Source organism: Nerophis ophidion, linkage group LG03 (assembly GCF_033978795.1).
Source record: "Nerophis ophidion isolate RoL-2023_Sa linkage group LG03, RoL_Noph_v1.0, whole genome shotgun sequence".
NCBI lineage: Eukaryota > Metazoa > Chordata > Actinopteri > Syngnathiformes > Syngnathidae > Nerophis > Nerophis ophidion.
This window is the reverse complement of record NC_084613.1, coordinates 76912719-76933849: the sequence shown is the minus strand read 5'-3', so window position 1 is coordinate 76933849 and position 21131 is coordinate 76912719. Positions and strand designations below refer to the sequence as shown.

The 21131-nt window shown below is 41.8% G+C and overlaps 1 protein-coding gene and 1 long non-coding RNA gene across 5 annotated transcripts; one reads left to right on the top strand and one right to left on the bottom strand.

Annotated features, from left to right (window-relative positions):
- The first annotated feature begins 297 nt into the window (after window positions 1-297).
- Window positions 298-10578, top strand: LOC133550059 (protein yippee-like 5). 3 transcript variants are annotated; one of them, XM_061896085.1, is made up of 3 exons: window positions 298-454; window positions 2874-3019; window positions 8990-10578. In XM_061896085.1, the coding sequence occupies exons 2-3, from the start codon at window positions 2879-2881 to the stop codon at window positions 9212-9214; spliced, it is 366 nt and encodes a 121-aa protein (XP_061752069.1). In that variant the 5' UTR covers window positions 298-454; window positions 2874-2878; the 3' UTR covers window positions 9215-10578. The 3 variants fall into 3 exon arrangements, with proteins under 3 accessions (XP_061752069.1, XP_061752068.1, XP_061752067.1); XM_061896084.1 differs by having other exon boundaries at window positions 303-471; XM_061896083.1 differs by having other exon boundaries at window positions 305-486.
- On the bottom strand, window positions 5378-16487 carry LOC133550060 (uncharacterized). Of its 2 annotated transcripts, XR_009806227.1 has the most exons (3): window positions 8970-16480; window positions 8815-8899; window positions 5378-5522 (listed from the first exon to the last, which is right to left on the bottom strand). It is a non-coding gene; the product is annotated as an uncharacterized LOC133550060 (long non-coding RNA). The 2 variants fall into 2 exon arrangements; XR_009806226.1 differs by having other exon boundaries at window positions 8815-16487.
- Between the last annotated feature and the right edge of the window lie 4644 nt (window positions 16488-21131).

The following is a 21131-nucleotide window of genomic DNA, read 5'->3' as shown; positions in this document are numbered from 1 at the left end:
TTGTTTTCATCATTTATTCTTTACAAAAAAACTTCCATAAAAGGAAAAAAATGTACGACGGAATGACAGACAGAAATACCCATTTTTTAAAATATATATATAGATTTATTTATCAAAGGTAAATTTAGCAAATTGGCTATTTCTGGCAATTTATTTAAGTGTGTATCAAACTGGTAGCCCTTCGCATTAATCAGTACCCAAGAAGTAGCTCTTGGTTTCAAAAAGGTTGGTGACCCTTGCTCTACGGTCTGAGCATAGCACAGAAGATGACGTCATAGCGCGTCATCCTGCTACGTCATCACCGGATGTTGACAGAGCGTCACTTGACAGGAACAGCTGGACGGGAACAACAAAGCATTTCGGTTTTACAGCGGAATGTCGCGTCTGTAAACAACAACAACCTAAATAACCCCTACTCGACGGACGTGTAGACCTTCGCATCACCCCGGCCAAGGTTTCGAGAAGTCGACGGTCTGAAAAAAAAAAGTAGTCAAAGACGTCTTTTTTCTATCCGTCTGTGTTGTTTTCCTGCTTGTTGTCGATGCTAGCTAAGTGGCTAACGTAGCGTTAGCTTCGTACAATCTGCTGATTCTGATACTCATAACCGATTAATGTCGTGTTTGTTCGCTTTGTTACACAGTTGGACGTGTGAACAATGCGCCATTCACCACAATCCAATAACTGGGAGTAAAATATTCAGTATTAAATAATATAAAACGGCAGTTAACTCAAAAAGGCAGCTGATTATGCAGGTTAATGTGTATCTTTATTACGAAAGCTTTTTGTTCTACACTGATTATGTATCTGAATATGTAGCGCATTTGTTGTGTGTCATCACATTATGTTGACGATTTAATTAAATACAACTTAAGAGCAACGTCTCATTGTGTAAAAAGTCGGTCTGATTAAAAAAAAAACTGTAAAGAAATCAGCGCAGAAATAGTTGTTCCAATTAAGATTCCATCCATCTATCCATTTTCCTCCGCTTCTCTGAGGTTGGGTCGCGGGGGCAGCAGCCTAAGCAGAGATGCCCAGACTTCCCTCTCCCCAGCCATTTCGTCCAGCTCCTCTCTGGCCAGCCGGCAGGCATAGTCTTCCCAACGTGTCCTGGGTCTTTCCTGTGCCTCCAACAGGTCGGACGTGCCCTAAACACCTCCTTACTGAGGCGTTCGGGTGGCATCCTGACCAGATACTCCAACCACCTCATCTGGCTCCTCTCGATGTGGAGGAGCAGCGGATTTACACTGAGCTCCTCCCGGATGACAGCGCTCCTCACCCTTTCTCTGAGGACGGAGGAAACTCCTTTTGGCCGCTTGTACCCGTGATCTTGTCCTTTCGGTCATAACCCAAAGGTCATGACCATAGGTGAGGATGGGAACGTAGATGGACCGGTAAATTGAGAGCTTCGCCTTCCGGCTCAGCTACTTCTTCATCACAACGGATCGATACAGCGTCCGCATTACTGAAGACGCCGCACCGATCCACCTGTCGATCTCACGATCTGCTCTTCCGTCACTCGTGAACAAGACTCCGAGGTACTTGAACTCTTATACATGAGGCAAGAGCTCTAACTCAAGACTCACTTATGGTAAATTAAGACTGAAGCAATCAATTTTGTCTCAGAACCAACCGATGAAGTGACTCAGTCTTATTTTACCCGGAAATGGGTCTAGAATTTTAAAGTGACAAATATTTTTCCACTAAATTTTTCTGCACCACTGAATTCCATCCATCCATCCATTCTCTTCCGCTTATCCGAGGTCGGGTAGCGTTGGCAACAGCCTAAGCAGGGAATCCCAGACTTTCCTCTCCCCAGCCACTTCGTCTAGCTCTTCCCGGGGGATCCCGAGGCGTTCCCAGGCCAGCCGGGAGACATAGTCTTCCAATCGTGTCCTGGGTCTTCCCCGAGGCCTCCTACCGGTTGGACGTGCCCTAAACACCTCCCTTGGGAGGCGTTCGGGTGGCATCCTGACCAGATGCCCGAACCGCCTCATCTGGCTCCTCTCGATGTGGAGGAGCAGCGGCTTTACTTTGAGTTCCTCCCGGATGACAGAGCTTCTCACCCTATCTCTAAGGGAGAGCCCCGCCACACGGCGGAGGAAACTCATTTCGGCCGTTCGTACCCGTGATCTTGTCCTTTCGGTCATGACCCAAAGCTCATGACCATAGGGGAGAATGGGAACGTAGATGGACCGGTAAATTGAGAGCTTCGCCTTCCGGCTTAGCTACTTCTTCACCACAACGGATCGATACAGCGTCAGTATTACTGAAGACGCCGCACCGATCCGCCTGTCGATCTCACGATCCACTCTTCCGTCACTCGTGAACAAGACTCCGAGGTACTTGAACTCTTATACATGGGGCAACAGCTCTAACTCAAAGATTCACTTCTGGTAAATTTAGACTGAAGAAATCGATTTTGTCTCAGAACCAGCCAATGAAGCGACTCAGTCTTATTTTACCAGAAGTGGGTCTAGAATTTAAAAGTGACAAATATATGTTTGCACTGAATATTTCTGCACCATATTCTAAATTTTTTAGCACCATTTTCTACCCTGAATTTTATTCAGTGTATAACATAATTATAATATAATGTAAAAACAATTCAATTAAATTGTCAGCATAATTGTATTTTTTTAAAATCCCTTCACAAAATTCAAATTAAGTTTCCCAAAAAAGCTTTTATAACAAAGAGACAAATTGACTGCCATAGTTTATCGTCTGAATGACGTTGCCTTAAAAAGACGATGAAGGCAAAACATTTTTTTGTCTTTAAACGTGGTAGGAATCTATTGCAAGATGTTGTTTTGATTCATGTTAAAGTACTTAATGGTCCATTTGAACAACAAAAGTCATTGTGATTGTTTGTGCAGTCAACATGGGGCGCATCTTCCTGGACCACATCGGTGGAACGCGGCTGTTCTCCTGTGCCAACTGTGACACCATCCTGACAAACCGCTCCGAGCTCATTTCCACGCGATTCACGGGCGCCACGGGTAGAGCTTTCCTCTTTAACAAGGTACTGTCACTTTATTAGCTACACCCGCACTATTATGGGACTCAGGACATGTTAGCGTTTTCTGTATATTAATTTATTCATGGCGACCTACCACATACATGTGGAATACATTTTAGGGATTGACCTATTATCGGCGCCAATATTTGGCATTTTGACCTATATCGGTATTGGCCTCAATTATCAGTGAATATTATATGTCAGTGAATGACAATTGCCATTTTTCTGACAGTCTGCTGTCTGTCACACCCCGTCTCGGGTTAAGGTAATGTAACCTTTGCAAACCAGACTTTCAAACCAAGGATTGCAAGGTTTGATTGATTGATACTTTTATTAGTAGATTGCACAGTTCAGTACATATTCCGTACAATTGACCACTAAATGGTAACACCCAAATAAGTTTTTCAACTTGTTTAAGTCGGGGTCAACGTTAATCAATTCATGGTACAAATATATACTATCAACATAATACAGTCATCACACAAGTTAATCATCATAGTATGTACATTGAATTATTTACATTATTTACAATCCGGGGGGTAGGATGAGGAGCTTTGGTTGATATCAGAACTTCAGTCATCAACAATTGCATCAACAGAGAAATGTGGACATTGAAACAGTGTAGGTCTTACTTAGTAGGATATGTACAGCCATCAGAGAACATAGTGAGTTCAGATAGCATAAGAACAAGTAAATACATTAGAAGTACATTTGAGTTTTTTATAATCCGGGGAGATGGGATGTGAATGGAGGAGGGTATTAGTAAAGTGTTGAAGTTGCCTGGAGGTGTTGTTTTAGAGCGGTTTTGAAGGAATATAGAGATGCACTTACTTTTATACCTGTTGGGAGTGCATTCCACATTGATGTGGCACAGAAAGAGAATGAGTTAAGACCTTTGTTAGATCGGAATCTGGGTTTAACGTGGTTTGTGGAGCTCCCCCTGGTGTTGTGGTTATGGCGGTCATTTACGTTAAGGAAGTAGTTTGACATGTACTTCGGTATCAAGGAGGTGTAGCGGATTTTATAGACTAGGCTCAGTGCAAGTTGTTTTACTCCGTCCTCCACCCTGAGCCAGCCCACTTTGGAGAAGTGGGTTGGATTGAGGTGTGATCTGGGGTGGAGGTCTAAAAGTAACCGGACTAGCTTATTCTGGGATGTTTGGAGTCTAGATTTGAGGGTTTTGGAGGTGCTGGGGTACCAGGAGGTGCAAGCGTAATCGAAGAAGGGTTGAATGAGAGTTCCAGCTAGAATCCTCAAGGGGGAACTCTCATTCAACCCTACAAACATTTATTGAAATCCCAAAAGCGTCAAGAGGCGAACAACAACAGGAAGACACAAAGCACCCACAATCTCAGTAGATGTTTGATGCATGGAGACCGAACTCTTGATTAGGACAGAGAACCTCCTCTGGCAGTGACAAACAGCAGACTGTCAGAAAAATTGTATTTTCCCACATAAATAGCTACGCCCACTAGCTGGGACCAATTTGACAGGGGGAATTAAGAAAACAGTTATTTTGTAAATTACACCATAAATAACCTAACTCTCAAAAGTATTCACATAGTACTTTTGTATCTGTAAAGCAGTCATTTTTGTACACAGTGTATTCAGGCTTAGACAACACAACTTTCAAATGTCCAGTGTCCCTCCACAACACCCAGCTCCTGACAATCATGGTTCGGCCCAAATTAGGCCAAATTAGTCAAGGCAGGTGTGCTCACCTACATAAAGTGCTGGGCCCCACCACGACTCTTTTAGCCACGCATTCAGAGCCATGGTGAGTGAGAGGTTTCAATTTGCTGAGCATGCTTTTCACTAACACGATAGAATGTTTGTAGTTTGACCATGTTGAGCTTCCTAACGAATGTGCACGGTTTGAGAGGAAGCCAGTGACAGTGTGGGGTCAAACTGTCACAATCAGTATCACAACTACAACATAACTACAGCAGCATATACAATATATACACATATGTTACCAGTATTTACTATTCATAACAAAAAAAATAATGAGGTAAGTAGATAGTAATAATACACCCTGGACAAGTCGCCACCTCATCGCAGGGCCAACACAGACAGACAACATTCACACTCACATTCACACACTAGGGCCAATTTAGTGTTGCCAATCAACCTATCCCCAGGTGCATGTCTTTGGAAGTGGGAGGAAGCCGGAGTACCCGGAGGGAACCCACGCATTCACGGGGAGAACATGCAAACTCCACACAGAAAGATCCCGAGCCTGGATTTGAACCCAGGACTGCAGGAGCTTCGTATTGTGAGGCAGACGCACTAAACGCTCTGCTGGAGCCCAATAAAAAAAATAAAATAAATAAGATTAAGAACAAAAAATACTCAAATATGTTTTGATATCTGAAAGGGCATTTATTTGAGGTACTTGTGAGAATTTTCTTCGGTCTGCTCAGGCTGCATTCACTGCGGTGCTCACGGGTCCACGCCCCCCTTTTGTCCTTGCAGTGCTGATCGTCTGCAGTACTGGTCACCTGGTCTGCCAGAGCATAAGAAGACATAGTAGGATTGATCATTCGTGTTGCGATCTTTAGCGAGTCATCAGAGGCCTTAAAATACCGTATTTCCTTGAATTGCTGCAGGGCATATAGTATGCGCCTGCCTGGAATTACTGCCGGGTCAAACTCGCTTCCCAAAATAATTAGCACATGCTTAGTATTACCGCCTGGTCAAACTTGTGACGTCACGAGTGACACTTCCCCTGTCGTCATTTTCAAAATGGAGGAGGCTGATCTCAAAACCGGTAATTTGAAATCGCGTAAAGGGAAGAAGTTTAAGAGCTATTCAGTAGGATTTAAGGTCCAAGCTTACATCACACTCAAATTTTTACTGCATACCTTTGGTAAGTGCCGGAGTGAGAAGCGGTTTTAAAATAATTAGCGCATGCTTACTTTTACTGCATGCCTTTGGTAAGCGCAGGAGTGAAAATAGGTTCTAAATTAATTAGCGCCCTGGCGGCTATTCAAGGAAATACGGTACTCTTGATCAGAAAAGGGACAAAACCTTTGGAGGATTTGAAATGAAAGCCCCCGTTGCTCTTTTCAACGAGAACCTGGTGCTGCTCCATTCAAAAGCGACTTGCGACATTAAAAAAAGAAAAGCGGCGGACGAAAGTCTGTGCAGTGAATGAAACCTTATTTGGTTCTTAAAACATGCTTCGTGAACCCAAAAGTTTGTAGAGTGACGGCCGAGTAATGACTGTGTAAACAGTAAGTGACGTGGGGGCCCCGCCTCTTCAAAATGACCGCACCCCTGTGTACAGGAAGTGATGTGGTCAGAATGGCAGTGTCTTATGGCCTCCAGCGGCATGCAAAATGAATGAACTAATGAAACGTTCATACCCGGATACATGGTTCGCCCACAGGGGCATATTTGGCGTAGTGTTGTCCCAATACCAATATATTGGTACCAAAATGTATTTTGTTACTTTTCTAAATAAAAGGGGACCACAAAAAATTGCATTATTGGCTTCATTTGAACAACAAATCTTACAGTGCATCAAACAAATGTTTCTTATTGCAGGTTTGTCCTTAAATAAAATAGTGAACATGTGAGGAACTTGTCTTTTATTAGTAAGTAAGCAAACAAAGGCTCTTAATTTAGTTGCTGACGTATGCAGTAATATATTTATATTTATCATTCTATAATTTTGTCAACATTATAATGGAAAAGCTGTAAAACATTGATTATTAATCCACTTGTTTATTTACTGTTAATATCTGCTTACTTTCTTTTTTATCCAATCCAATCCACTTTATTTATATAGCACATTTAAACAACAATAACGTTTCCAAAGTGCTGCACAGCCATGTTAAAAACAATATTAAAAACAACAATATTTTGCTCCACCAATGTCTGAATAAAAACAAAAAATAAATAAATATAAAACCAATAAAAACAATATAAAAACAAATATGATTAAAAACTATTTTAAAGGGTAAAATCAATTAAAACAGTAAAATAGAAATCAAAGTGTATAAAAAACACAGAGGACAACAGAGGACCACACAACTCACATGGTGTTAAAAGCCAAATAATAAAAGTGGGTCTTTAGACGAGACTTAAAACACTCCACTGTGGAAGCAGTTTGAACATGGAGGGGCAGAGTGTTCCAGAGCTTAGGGCCGACCACAGAGAAGGCCCTGTCTCCCCTGGTCTTAAGTCTGGTCTTGGGCACCACGAGCTGGAACTGGCTCTCGGACCTCAGAGTACGCGCAGGAATGTAAATTTGGATCAGGTTTGAGATATATTGAGGTGCCAGTCCATGTAAAGATTTAAAAACAAACAGCAATGTTTTAAAATCAATTCTAAAATGAACAGAGAGCCAGTGCAAACTCTGAAGAATTGGGGTTATATGCTGGCGTTTCCTGGCCCCTGTTAAAAGTTGTGCTGCCGCGTTCTGGACTAACTGCAACCGGGAGAGAGCTTTTTGGCTAATGCCAGCATAAAGTGCATTGCTGTAGTCCAGGCCACTTGAAATAAAAGCATGCACGACTTGTTCAAAAAGGTTAAAAGATAAAAACGGTTTAACCTTTACTAAAAGACGAAGGTGATAAAAACACGATTTTAAAACGCCATTGACTTGTTTGTCTCGTTTAAAATCGCTGTCTATAGTGACGCCAAGGCTGGTGACTTTGGGACGCACATCATTTTGCAATGGTCCCAAGTCAGTGAGGGCCGGACCAAAAACGAAAATTTCCGTTTTTCCCTCATTAATTTTTTCCCCATTTTTTTCTAATTTTTTTTAACATTTTCTATCTACCCTTCTGTAATAATCACTTATTCTTTTGTAGTTTGATACTTTACATTAGTTTTGGAAGATACCACAAATTTGGGTATAGATCCGATACCAAGTTGTTACAGGATCATACATTGCATATTTAAAATCCTCATGTGTCCAGGGACATAATTGCCGAGTTTATAAACATGATATACATTTCGGGGGGTGGAGGGGGGGGACCAGTACTTTTTAGAAGCGGTATAGTACCGAATATGATTAATTAGTATCGCAGTACTATACTAATACTAGTATACTGTTCAACCCTAATTTGGCGTGATGTCAAGGTTCATAAACCGAAAAGATCGCCGATAGAGGTTCCACTGTATGTAGTTTTAAACATTTTAGTTTGGACTTTTTTTTGTTTTTTACCCACTATTTGCCAAATGTGGTGGCTTTTGAAGTTTTGGGTTTCAGTGACATCAGCCTACAACTTCACAGACTGTATAGAGTTTAAAAATAATTTAAAAAAAAAACAAGCTTCACTACACATTCTAAAATCCTTTGTCAACTATCTTTCAGTTAGATTGTGATAACTCTCTGATCATTTCATTTTTCTTTTAGCGATCGGGCTGGCCTAGCATGACGTCGCTCATGTTAGCACGTTAGCTCACTATTGTGGCACTTCTCAGACACTTAAAACGGTTGACAAAATTGTCTGTTAACGATACAGGAAATGTTTTTAATTATTATTTCAACATTCCTAACTGCCATACCTTTTTAATAAAAAAAAAAACTGTAAAAATACCTAAACAATAAAAAATTACAAAAATATATTTAAAAAAAATAATAAAATAAAATTAAAAATAAAAACAAAAAAAATTAGGACTCAGCTTTTTTTTTTAAATCCATCCCAACATGATGTCACTTCATGACTAAAATGAACAAATACTTACCCCATGGTGAAGGGAGAGGAGGCATCATGCTTTGTTACATTCATAAAAGTGTAAAAATAAGTTAAGTATCGGCAAATAAAAAAAACCCAACAACTCACCAGTAGCTCTGTTAATGATCACTGAGTGTGCCGGGGAGGTGAGCCTCATTTCCACACAAAGGCTTAAAGTGCGTATTATCGCCACCTGCAGGCTCGGACCAGAACAATATGAGACACAATGTTTCAGCCTATACATTGTGTATACACTTACGTACGTTTTTAATTGTGTGCACAGGTGGTCAACCTGCAGTACAGCGAGGTCCAGGACCGCGTGATGCTGACAGGCAGACACATGGTGAGAGACGTCAGCTGCAAGAACTGCAACAGCAAGCTGGGCTGGATCTACGAGTTCGCCACCGAGGACAGCCAGCGCTACAAGGAGGGCCGCGTCATCCTGGAGAGGGCGCTGGTCCGCGAGAGTGAGGGCTTCGAGGAGCACGTTCCCTCCGACAACTCGTGAGCTTACCTCCACATGACCAGACTTAGTGACGTTATTGCTAAAAGTACTTCCTGGTTTGCACAACTTATACCCCAAGCTAGGACACAAATACGAGGACATTTCACAAAGTTTGTAGTCAACTCTGGTGGACAATTCTTTGAATTAGTCATGTTAGAATCATCCAGGCACAATGACATTTGTAGATGTATTATTCAATTGCCCTTATTGTACTGAGCAGACAATTCTATGGCTATCGTCACACTTTTCCTCTTTGGACATTATTGGTATCCATCTATTGGGGCGTCACAAGAAAGCCAGAGAAAAACTAAAACGCTTTATACTGAGTTCTGAAGTGACTTGACTTTTGAGGCATTCCCCTTGCTTCCTCCCCTCCCTGTACATTTTGGTATAAAACTACAAATTGTACGCTTCCTACACGCTTCTCGCATGAAGAAACTTAAGTGAAATTTCAGTTAATAAATGGCAGGGTAATTCATATGAAATTTTCCGTAAATGTATTCTGAGCTGCCTCCTGCTCCGTTACTGGTAAAAAAAAAATATGACAGCAATAATCCAATCACGTCAACACCATCGTGATACGCAGTTTAGTCTTTTTTTGAAGGGACAATGCACAGAAACATTAAGCTCTAAAACAGATATGTTCTGTTCCAGATTATAGCTAAATAGCTCATTTCCATCTGCCGTCCCTGGCTACTTAAATTAAAGGGATACAAAAATCATACAATAAAATCATACCGTAGCATGTAATCAAATTAAGAAAAGTCATAAAATGCCCTTTCATGGACACATACTTAATATACAATACAACCACACCTCATTTACATCATCACACAAAAACAATACATGCTTTCGTTTACATCCGTCATCATTTGTAAAAACAACCATGATTTTAACAGACACACCTCAGAATTTACAACAAAAATGCTCTCATGGATAAATATAATACACATTAAGTTGATCTGTCAAAAAAGTGGCCACCTTAGTGACCGTGTGAGCAGCTTTGATCGCTCCAAAGCCACTTTTGAACTTCAATTGTGAATGAACGCTACACCGCCCCCTGGTGGATGCTCGTGTGTTTCTAGTTGTCACTGCAGATGTAAACTGGACAAAGTGCTTAAGTGGCGATGGTGCAGTGTTATTTAGGATTCGATGGGCCATTCGTATTGATGCTAATCTTTGAATTTAACAATCTATATTTTTGGAGAACTGAACAGTGATGTTGTGGTTTTTGGTCGAGGATTTTGTGCGATTATCTGTGCAAACTTCCCAATGGCCTCAGTGTCATTTTGCTGGCCTGCGACCAACATGTTATACAATAATAAAAAGGAGACATAATCATTGCATTAAAATAAGTTTGAGCTGCCTCCAGTGTTAATGAATTCCTGATACATTTGAACATTTTTATGTTGTATTTATGACTCTGGCACATCTGTTTGATATGTTTTTTAAAGTGTTGGGTCTAAAATGACACCCAGGTTGCGATATTCACTAACATTTTGTATTATTTCTTTATTAACCGTTATATTTGGAAAGGATGGCATTTTATATTTGTTTACAAAATATATTGTTGCCGTTTTCTTAATGTTTAATGTAAGACAAGAGTCATGTAGCCATCTTGCCACCTTCTCCATGGCTGCTGTAAGTTTTCTGGCAACCGTTTCAGCGTCCTTTCCCCAAGTATAAATAACCGTGTCGTCTGCATACATCTGGATATTTACATCCTCACATAGGTCGTTTATACACATGGAGAAAAAAAGAGGGCCGATATTAGAGCCTTGTGGCAGGCTAATATCAGTAGCAGTGAAACTGGATGTTGTTATCATTACGGACACATTGGGTCCGACCAGATAGTGTTAATACAACTTATTACATCCCGTTTTATCTTCTATTTTTCTGTAGCGTTTCTGCCCGAAAGGATTCTTCATTCGTCACTCCAAGCAACGTTTGTAAGTTTAACAATATAACTAAAACAATCCATACTCACTAAACAGTCCCATGTGTGATGTCTGTCGGAGTGCTTTCATGCATATTTGTACATGCTATCGTAACGTAATCAAACTAGCGTTGTTAGCATTAGCTAATATGCTAACACATTTACAAGTGTCTTTGTTGGTATTTTTAACCTACATTGGCATTCTTTTTGTATTGTTTCAGTATCGCAATTTTACCAAAACGTCTTTGTGGAGTTATTGAGTCTGTTTAGTTGATTGGAGAGCTAGCTTCCGTAGCTAGTGGGTCCACAACAATGACTTTTGTGTGACAGGCACCGTTTGGAAAAAATGTACAAAATATATGTATACATTTATTCCTTCTAGAATTAGGTGGGTGCATCTTAAATACCGGTGCTCTCTACTGCCCGCAAAATACAATTGTAATTTAGAAGCTAGCTGGCTAATGAGGAAGCTACAGTGATTTGACCATAGTATTGAAATATCATTTATATCAGAGGTGTCAAACTCATTTTAGATCGGGGGCCACATGGAGAAAAATCTACTCCCAAGTGGGCCGGACTGGTAAAATCCCTGCACGATAACTTAAAAATGAAGACACAATCAGATTGCTTTCTGTGTTTAAAAATAGAAGAAGCACATTCTGAAAATGTACAAATCATAATGTTTTTTTTACACTTACATGTTGCGGTTAGTAGTATTCTGTTTTTATTTGTCGTTATTTATATTTTCTGAATGAATGATGTGATATTCAGTCAACTCAATGGTGTTCATTTTCAATCTATCAAGATAAAAAAATATCAAAATCAAATGACAGTATGCCATGTATGTAGTTTGATCATTTTCCTCGATTGATGTACTAACATGTGATTTATTTTGTACATATTTACCATCATCTACAGCAGGGGTCGCCAACCTTTACCACTCAAAGAGCCATTTTGACCCGTTTCACAAAATAAAGAAAACTATGGGAGCCACAAGACTCTTTTGAAATTTAAAATGAAATAACACAGCGTACAAAGTTTGGTTTTGCTTTGTGCTATGTATTCAACAGGGATCTCAGACACATGACCCGCACCTTAATATGAAAATTTTATATTAGTGCTAGTTTTATTTGAATGCTACTTGACAACACCAAATTTGCCAACCATCTCAATTTTTCCGGGAGACTACCGAGTTTCAGAGCAACCTTTCTCTCGACTGTCTACAGGTTTTCACCCAAACAACAATAATAAGGGCATGCTATGATGACAGTGTGTTTAGCGCCCTCCACAACTGTAACAAAAAGCTTACCAGCCCATTCGCATATTGTATGAGGCTTCTGCAGACAAACATGACCGACTGCAAGGCATACTTACTCAACAGCCATACAGGTTACACTGAGGGTTGTGATATAAACAACTTTAACACTCTTACTAATATGCGCCACACCGTGAACCTACACCAAACAAGAATGACAAACACATTTCGGGAGAACGTCCGCGCTGTAACACATTATAAACGCAACTTTACAAATACCCAGAATCCCATGTATCCCCGACTCTTCCGGGCTCCATTATACACCCCTGCTAGCACCAAACCCCGGCCACTTCAACTCAGCTGCTTTGGGCGGAAAGCGAGCTACACCCTGGACAAGTCGCCACCTCATCGCAGAGCCAACATCGATAGACGGACAACAGTCACACTCACATTCACACACTAGGGCCAATTTAGTGTTGCCAATCAACCTATCCCCAGGTACTCTTCTCTGGGGGTGAGACGAAGCCGGAGTTCCCGAAGGGAACCCATGCAGTCACAGGGAGGACATGCAAACTCCACACAGAAAGATCCTGAACCCAGGATCGAACCCAGGACTTTCCTATTGTGAGGTACATGCACTAACCCCTGTTGCACCGTGTTGCCTATGAAATTACATAATCTCCCACAGCACACTGGTTGAAAAAACACTGGTCTAGTTCACCCAACCCAATGTGGAGGTATTACTTTTAATCTCGCTAAATGTTCTGAACTCCTGTTTCCATGCCAGCATCTTATAAAGCAGAAAGACGTTAGCTCAGTACCTTCACCTGCGGAGCTTTCTCGAAACACAAATTGACTTCGGAGCGATATTTTGTTCGGACGATTGTGGACCGCTTTTGGGGGCGTTTGGACTTCGAAGGTATTATTTTTAACGTTCTGAGCTCCTGTTTCCATGCCAGCGTCATAAGAAAGAAAAATGTTGCTTTCAAATCAGGAATGTCGCTCAACTCGCCGCGGCTGTCGTCGTGCGGTTGACTTAAAATGGGCACATTCGCTTCAGTCGTCAAGAATAAATCTTCCGAAGCTGGAACAAAACATGATAATTAGCGTCACGGCTCGTGCGAGGTTATTAGAATCATCGACAACATCGTGATCCAGACATTGCACAGCGGCGGAAAGAACAGCATTGACGTCACACGGGTGTAACGAGAGCAGCGTACGACAAAGGCCGAGCACGGTGGTCGGGGGTCTGACTCACGCAGCCGCGCAATTAGGCGCCATTCTTCTCTCCATTCATCACCACGGAGAGCGTGCACACATGTGACTTGTTATTTTCACTACGACTATCAGGCTTTGTGTCCCCACACAAAAAACATTCTTAACCCCCGGTCTTTTGGTTTGAAGAGCAGAGAGCAGGAACGGTCCTTTAGTTTCTCAAAAAGTTTCATTATGTCTTCTTCCTCATATAATTTCACATTTTCTTCCAATCAGACAATATTTTCGGTGTATTAGATGGTTTTGTTACCCAAAAATTCCATCTAATATACCTAAAATTAGAGATGTCTGATAATATCGGACTGCCGATATTATCGCCCGATAAAATCTTTAAAATGTAATATCAGAAATTATCGATATTGGTTTAAAAAAGTAAAATTTATGACTTTTTAAAACGCAGCCGTGTACACGGACATAGGGAGAAATACAGAGTGCCAATAAACCTTAAAGGCACTGCCTTTGCGTGCCTGCCCAGTCACATATCTATGGCTTTTTACACACACAAGTGAATGTAAGGCATACTTGGTCAACAGCCATACAGGTCACACTGGGGGTGGTGGTATAAACAACTTTAACACTGTTACAAATATGCGCCACACTGTGAAACCACACCAAACAAGAATGACCAACACATTTCAAACACATGACAAACACATTTTTAGGGACGGCGTCGCGCAGTGGGAGAGTGGCTGTGCGCAACCGGCTGTGCGCAACCCGAGGGTCCCTGGTTCAAATCCCACCTAGTACCAACCTCGTCACGTCCGTTGAGCAAGACACTTCACCCTTGCTCCTGATGGGTGCTGGTTGGTGCCTTGCATGGCAGCTCCCTCCATCAGTGTGTGAATGTGTGTGTGAATGGGTAAATGTGGAAGTAGTGTCAAAGCGCATTGAGTACCTTGAAGGTAGAAAAGCGCTATACAAGTACAACCCATTTATCATTTATATTTCGGGAGAAAATCCGCACCATAACACAACAGAAGAAATACCCAGAATCCCATGCAGCACTAACTCTTCCGGGACGCTACAATATACACCCTCCGCTACCCTCCCCCCACCTCAACCTCCTCATGCTCTCTCACTTGGTCAACAGCCATACAGGTCACACTGAGGGTGGTGGTATAAACAACATTAACACTGTTACAAATATGTGCCACACTGTGAACCCACACCAAACAAGAATGACAAACACATTTTGGGAGAAAATCCGCACCGTAACACAACATAAACACAAGAGAAGAAATACCCAGAATCCCATGCAGCACTAACTCTTTCGGGACGCTACAATATACAACCTCCGCTACCCTCCCCCCACCTCAACCTCCTCATGCTCTCAGGGAGAGCATGTCCCAAATTCCAAGCTGCCGTTTTTAGGCATGTTAAAAAAAATAATGCACTTTGTGACTTTAATAATAAATATGGCATTGAGATGATTTATTTTGGAAAACCTTATTTTGTTTAATGCATCCAGCGGGGCATCATAACAAAATTAGGCATAATAATGTGTTAATTCCACGACTGTATATATCGGTATCGGTTGATATCGGAATCGGTAATTAAGAGTTGGACAATATCGGAATATCGGTTATTGGCAAAAAAAAGCCATTATCGGACATCTCTACCGAAAATATTGTCTGATTACAAGAACATTTGGAAAGGTCCTTTAGTTTTTCTGTGGCTAATCAGAGAAGACGGGCCGAGGTCCCTTCATGTGTGCTCAACTCTGTTTTTGGGACTCTTCTGTAAAGCTGATACATTTTCATGGGAACAAAACTCACATCTTCATCCTAACTTTTTTTTCCCCTGCGCCTGCTTATGATTCTATCATTTTTATATAAAAGAATATGACAGGCTGTTGGTTTCTTCCTGGCGTTGTGTTTTTAATTTGTTGTATTATTTGATCCACATTTAGTACATTTAATTGATTGGAGAAAAAACCTTTAATTTTGGTGGTTAAAAACGTGATTAAAAATGTAGTTTTGCTGTGACGTACTTGTTTGTATGTTTTGTAGCTTTTATGAGTTCAGTGCATTAAAGTAGTTTTTATTTTAAGGCTCATCTCCGGCATCTTTTACACCAGTCGATGGTACCAAAGTACCAATGATAGTCACACACATACACACTAGGCGTGACAAAATGTGTCCTCTGCATTTGACCCATCCCCTTGTTCACCCCCCTGGGAGGTGAGGGGAGCAGTGAGCAGCAGTTGTGGCCGCGCCCAGGAAGCATATTTGGTGATTCAACCCCCACTTCCTTTTCTTGATGCTCAGTGTCAAGCAGAGAGGTAATAGGTCCCATTTTTATAGTCTTTGGTTTGAACTCAAGACCTACCAATTTCAGGTCGGACACTCTAAACCAGGGGTGTCAATCTCATTTTAGATCGCGGGCCAAATGGAGAAAAATCTACTCCCAAGTGGGCCGGACTGGTAAAATCACGGCATGTTAACTTAAAAATAAAGAAACCTTCTGCTGTTTGTTTAAAAATAAACCAAGCACATTCTGAAAATGTACAAATCATAATGGTGTTGTTTTGTTACACCATCTAACTTCTAGACCATTTTATTGTAATTTTTCTAAAAGAAAGGGGCAGGAAATAAGGATTTTTTTTATATCATGTGTTATGCGACTGGTATATGGAGCCAAACGACCACTTAGAGAAGGGGTGTCAAACTCATTTTAGATCAGGGACCAAATGGAGAAAAATCTACTCCCACATGGGCCACACTGGTCAAATCACAGCACGATAACTTAAAAATAAAGATATCTTCAGATCTTTGTGTAAAAATAGAACAAGCACATTCTGAAAATGTACAAATCGTTATTCTGTTGTTGTTTTTTTTGTACATTTAATTGTATCCTATTTTTGTTTGTCGTTATTTACATTTTCTGAATAAATTATGTGATAATGTAAATCAGTCAACCCATTGGTGTTCATTTTCAACCTATCAAGATAAATACAGGGTGTTATTTATGTAGTTAGATCATTTTCCTTGAATAATATCAACATGGGCTTCACGGTGGCAGAGGGGTTAGTGCGTCTGCCTCACAATACGAAGTTCCTGCAGTCCTGGGTTCAAATCCAGGCTCGGGATCTTTCTGTGTGGAGTTTGCATGTTCTCCCCGTGAATGCGTGTGTTCCCTCCGGGTACTCCGTCTTCCTCCCACTTCCAAAGACATGCACCTGGGGATAGGTTGATTGGCAACACTAAATTGGCCCTAGTGTGTGAATGTGAGTGAGTGTTGTCTGTCTATCTGTGTTGGCCCTGCGATGAGGTGGCGACTTGTCCAGGGTGTACCCTGCCTTCCGCCCGATTGTAGCTGAGATAGGCGCCAGCGCCCCCCGCGACCCCGAAAGGGAATAAGCGGTAGAAAATGGATGGAATATCCTAACATCACATAGTGTATTTTGTACATATGTAGCATCGTCTACAAAGATACAAATAATTGCTATTGCGACATCCAGTGGACGCATTTAGAAGAGCAGTTTCTTTCGTTCAAAAATTTCAGGTTTATTTTTATACATGGCAAACTAAATCCCACGGGCCGTACGTTTGACACCCCCGCTCTGACTACGAGGCAAGTGAGTAGGTAAAGGACCCCTACTTATAAATATTGTATAAAATTATGATCGTAGTTTGTATTAACAAAGTACATTGAGGACCATTTTATCGTACAATACTAACAATATTCAAATAACAGAATTGTGGCGCTAAGCGCTAGATGGCAACTCAAATGTTAATCGCCTGTTGAAAAATAGTGCCAACTTCTAGCTGACAACTAGGGTGTTAATCGCTGAAAACTAGTGTGCCAATTGCTACCTGGCAACTAGAGAGCAAATCGTTCGCAAACCACCGTTTGTTTCAATCGCCACCTTACAGCTAATGTTTGCCTACAGAGCCAACAGGTCCACAGAGGACGCCACAATCCTACACTCCTCTCTGGGTCACCTGGAGACGGGCGGGAGCTACGTGCGGCTGCTTTTTGTGGATTATAGTTCGGCATTTAACTGGTGTCCGAACTGTCAGACCTGGGTCTATCCAACTCCATCTGCATGTGGATTATGACCTTCTTATCCAACCGCCCCCAGAGGGTGCAGTTGGGTCGCCACATGTCATCGAACTTGTACCTCAGCACCGGCTCCCCACAAGGCTGCGTGCTGAGCCCCCTACTCTACTCCCTCTACACCAGGGGTCTCAAACACGCGGGCCGCAATTGACGTTATTTTGCGGCCCGCATCTTGATGTGAAAATTTAATGGAAGTATGTCTCCGCGGGTTTTGCATGGATGGCGCTTTACAGCGTCATACTTTTATATCCTCGATTTATTCGGGGTACTCCCAATTTTCAGTGCCCCTTCAGGGATAATCATTCTCCCGAATTTCACCATAACAACAATATTAAGAGAGCACCGTGGAGACACTGCCTTTAGCGTCTTCTTCAACCTGTACAAACAGCGTCCCAGCCCAGCCATATGTTATATTCGATTTCTTTAGCCGCAGTAAGCGACTGCAAGACATAGTTTATCAACAGCCACACAGGTCACACTGAGTGTGGCTATATAAACAACTTTCTCACTGTTACAAATATGCGCCACACTGTGAACCCACACCAAACAAGATTGACAAACACATTTTGGGAGATCATCTGCACCGTAACACAACATAAACAAAACAGAACAAATACCCAGAATCCCATGCCGCCCTAACTCTTCCGGGCTACAATAAACATCCCTGCCCCCTACTGTAGCCCGGAAAAGTTAGGGCTGCATTGGATCCTGGGTATTCAATCAATCAATCAATGTTTACTTATATAGCCCTAAACACTAGTGTCTCAAAGGGCTGCACAAACCACAACACAAACCACTACGAAATCCTCGGTAGGCCCACATAAGGGCAAGGAAAACTCACACCCAGTGGGACGTCGGTGACAATGATGACTATGAGAACCTTGGAGAGGAGGAAAGCAATGGATGTCGAGCGGGTCTAACATGATACTGTGAAAGTTCAATCCATAATGGATCCAACACAGTCGCAATATTTGTTCTGTTGTGTTTATGTTGTGCTACGGTGCAGATGTTCTCCCAAAATGTGTTTGTCAATCTTGTTTGGTGTGGGTTCACAGTGTGGCGCATATTTGTAACAGTGATAAAGTTGTTTATACGGCCACCCTCAGTGTGACCAGTATGGCTGTTGAATAAGCATATCTTGCAGTCACTTCCATGAGTCTGCAGAAGCCTCACAAAATATGTGACTATTGTATGATGGAAAAGAGGACGAGACGGCAGGCCGTAGAGGATGCTGGAGGCAGTGTCATCACGACACGTTATTACTCTTGTTGTCCGGGTGAAAACCGAGAGAATGGTTGCCCCGGGAGATTGACGGGAGAGGCACTGATACTCGGGTTTTCCCCGGAAAGATCGCGAGAGTTGGCAAGTATGTTGCCAGGGCGGAAAGGCCTTCAAAGAAGGTGAATTCATTTAAGAAACCTTTTCTTGCGGCCCAGCCTTACCCAGTTTCTGCAGGTAAATTGAGTTTCTCTACACATACGACTGCACACCTGCCCACTCCAGTAACTCCGTCATCAAATTTGCAAATGACACCACCGTAGTGGGGCTCATCTCGGACAGAGACGAGGCTGCGTATCAGGACAAGGTGGAGAAGCTGTCGGAGTGGTGCACAGTCAACAAACTGGCCCTGAACACCTCCAAGACCAGGGAGCTGGTTATAGACTTCGGGAGGGATAAAACGGATATCCTGCCCCTGGTCATCAGCGGTGACTGTGTGGAGAGGGTCTCCGACTTCCATTTCCTGGGAGTCCACCTGGCGGACGCCCTATCCTGGAGCACCAACACCACGGCTACCATCAAGAAGGCACACCAGAGACTGCACTTCCTGAGAATACTCCGGAACAACCACCTCTCACAGCAACTGCTGGTGTCCTTCTACCGGTTGAGAGTATCCTGACCTACTGCATCTGTGTGTAAGTCACCTTACATACTTACTTATATATTCAGGATGTGTCACGGATGTAAAGGATTCTGGGTATATGTTGTGTTGCGTTTATGTTGTGTTACTGTGAGGATGTTCTCCTGAAATGTGTTTGTCATTCTTGTTTGGTGTGGCTTCACAGCGTGGCGCATATTAGTAAGAGTGTTAAAATTGTTTATATCACAACCATCAGTGTACTCTGTATCACCCAGTTTGCCTTTCAATCGTGTACGTGTGATTGCGGAAGCTGCATACAACATGTTGCTGGACTAACAGTCGGTTTGTACATGTTGTTGAAGGTGTCAAAGGCAATGGCTTCACAGCACGCCCTTATTCTTGTCAACAGGATGAACACCATTGGATATTCGCGAGAACGTTAGCAGCTCCCATTGTCTTCTTTACTCTGTAAAACGGGTTCATATAGTTCTTTGAGTGGTAAAGGTGGCTGACTTCTGATGTATTTCAACGAGCCGGTGGCGGGCGGTTGCGGTTCTGATAATATGTTGGTTTGGGTGGATGACGACTTTGGTGATGTGGTTGCGGATGATGTAATTGCCTATCCGCGTATCCCTAATGTGCGTGGATATATATATATATATATATATATATATATATATATATATATATATATAATCTTTTCGATCTTTTTTTTTACTATTTATATTACTAAACTATTGTATATGCACCTTAGGGGATCTGCTCCAATTTTGTTGTTCTTTGAACCCGTTCACTGCAATAATGACAATAAAACTATTCTATTCTAGCTAAGGTAAGCATGCATTTTTATAAGTTATTAAACTATCACTCCATGCTTGATGGAAAACCTCAAGTTTAGTCGCGTGCCGGTTGCGTTCCAGTTTTCCACATTATCATTTATGAGCTCCAGTTTCTTCTGTAAACCATGGGGTATGCCTTTTAGGACCCTTTTTAGCTTTAGATTAATGGTCGCCCGCAAGATGTTATTTTAATATCCTGTGGTCATGTACAAACCCTGTTTTTCACCTAAGTTGGGAAATTGTGTTAGATATATATACAAATGGAATACAATGATTTGGAAATCATTTCCAACCCATATTCAGTTGAATATGCTACAAAGACAACATATTTGATGTTCAAACTGATTAACATTTTTTTTTGCAAATAATCATTAACTTTAGAATTTGATGCCAGCAACACGTGACAAAGAAGTTGGAAAGGTGGCAATAAATACTGATAAAGTTGAGGAATGCTCATCAAACACTTATTTGGAATATCCCACAGGTGTGCAGGCTAATTGGGAACAGGTGGGTGCCATGATTGGGTGTAAAAACAGCTTCCCAAAAAATGCTCAGTCTTTCACAAGAAAGGATGGGGCGAGGTACACCCCTTTGTCCACAACTGCGTGAGCAAATAGTCAAAAAGTTTAAGAAGAACGTTCCTCAAAGTGCAATTGCAAGAAATTGAGGGATTTCAACATCTACGGTCCATAATA

Coding starts and splice junctions, on each gene's coding strand:
- LOC133550059 (XM_061896085.1), top strand. CDS start 2,879: ATGGGGCGCATCTTCCTGGACCACATCGGTGGAACGCGGCTGTTCTCC. Junction 3,020..8,989: donor GAGCTTTCCTCTTTAACAAG/GTACTGTCACTT, acceptor TTGTGTGCACAG/GTGGTCAACCTGCAGTACAG.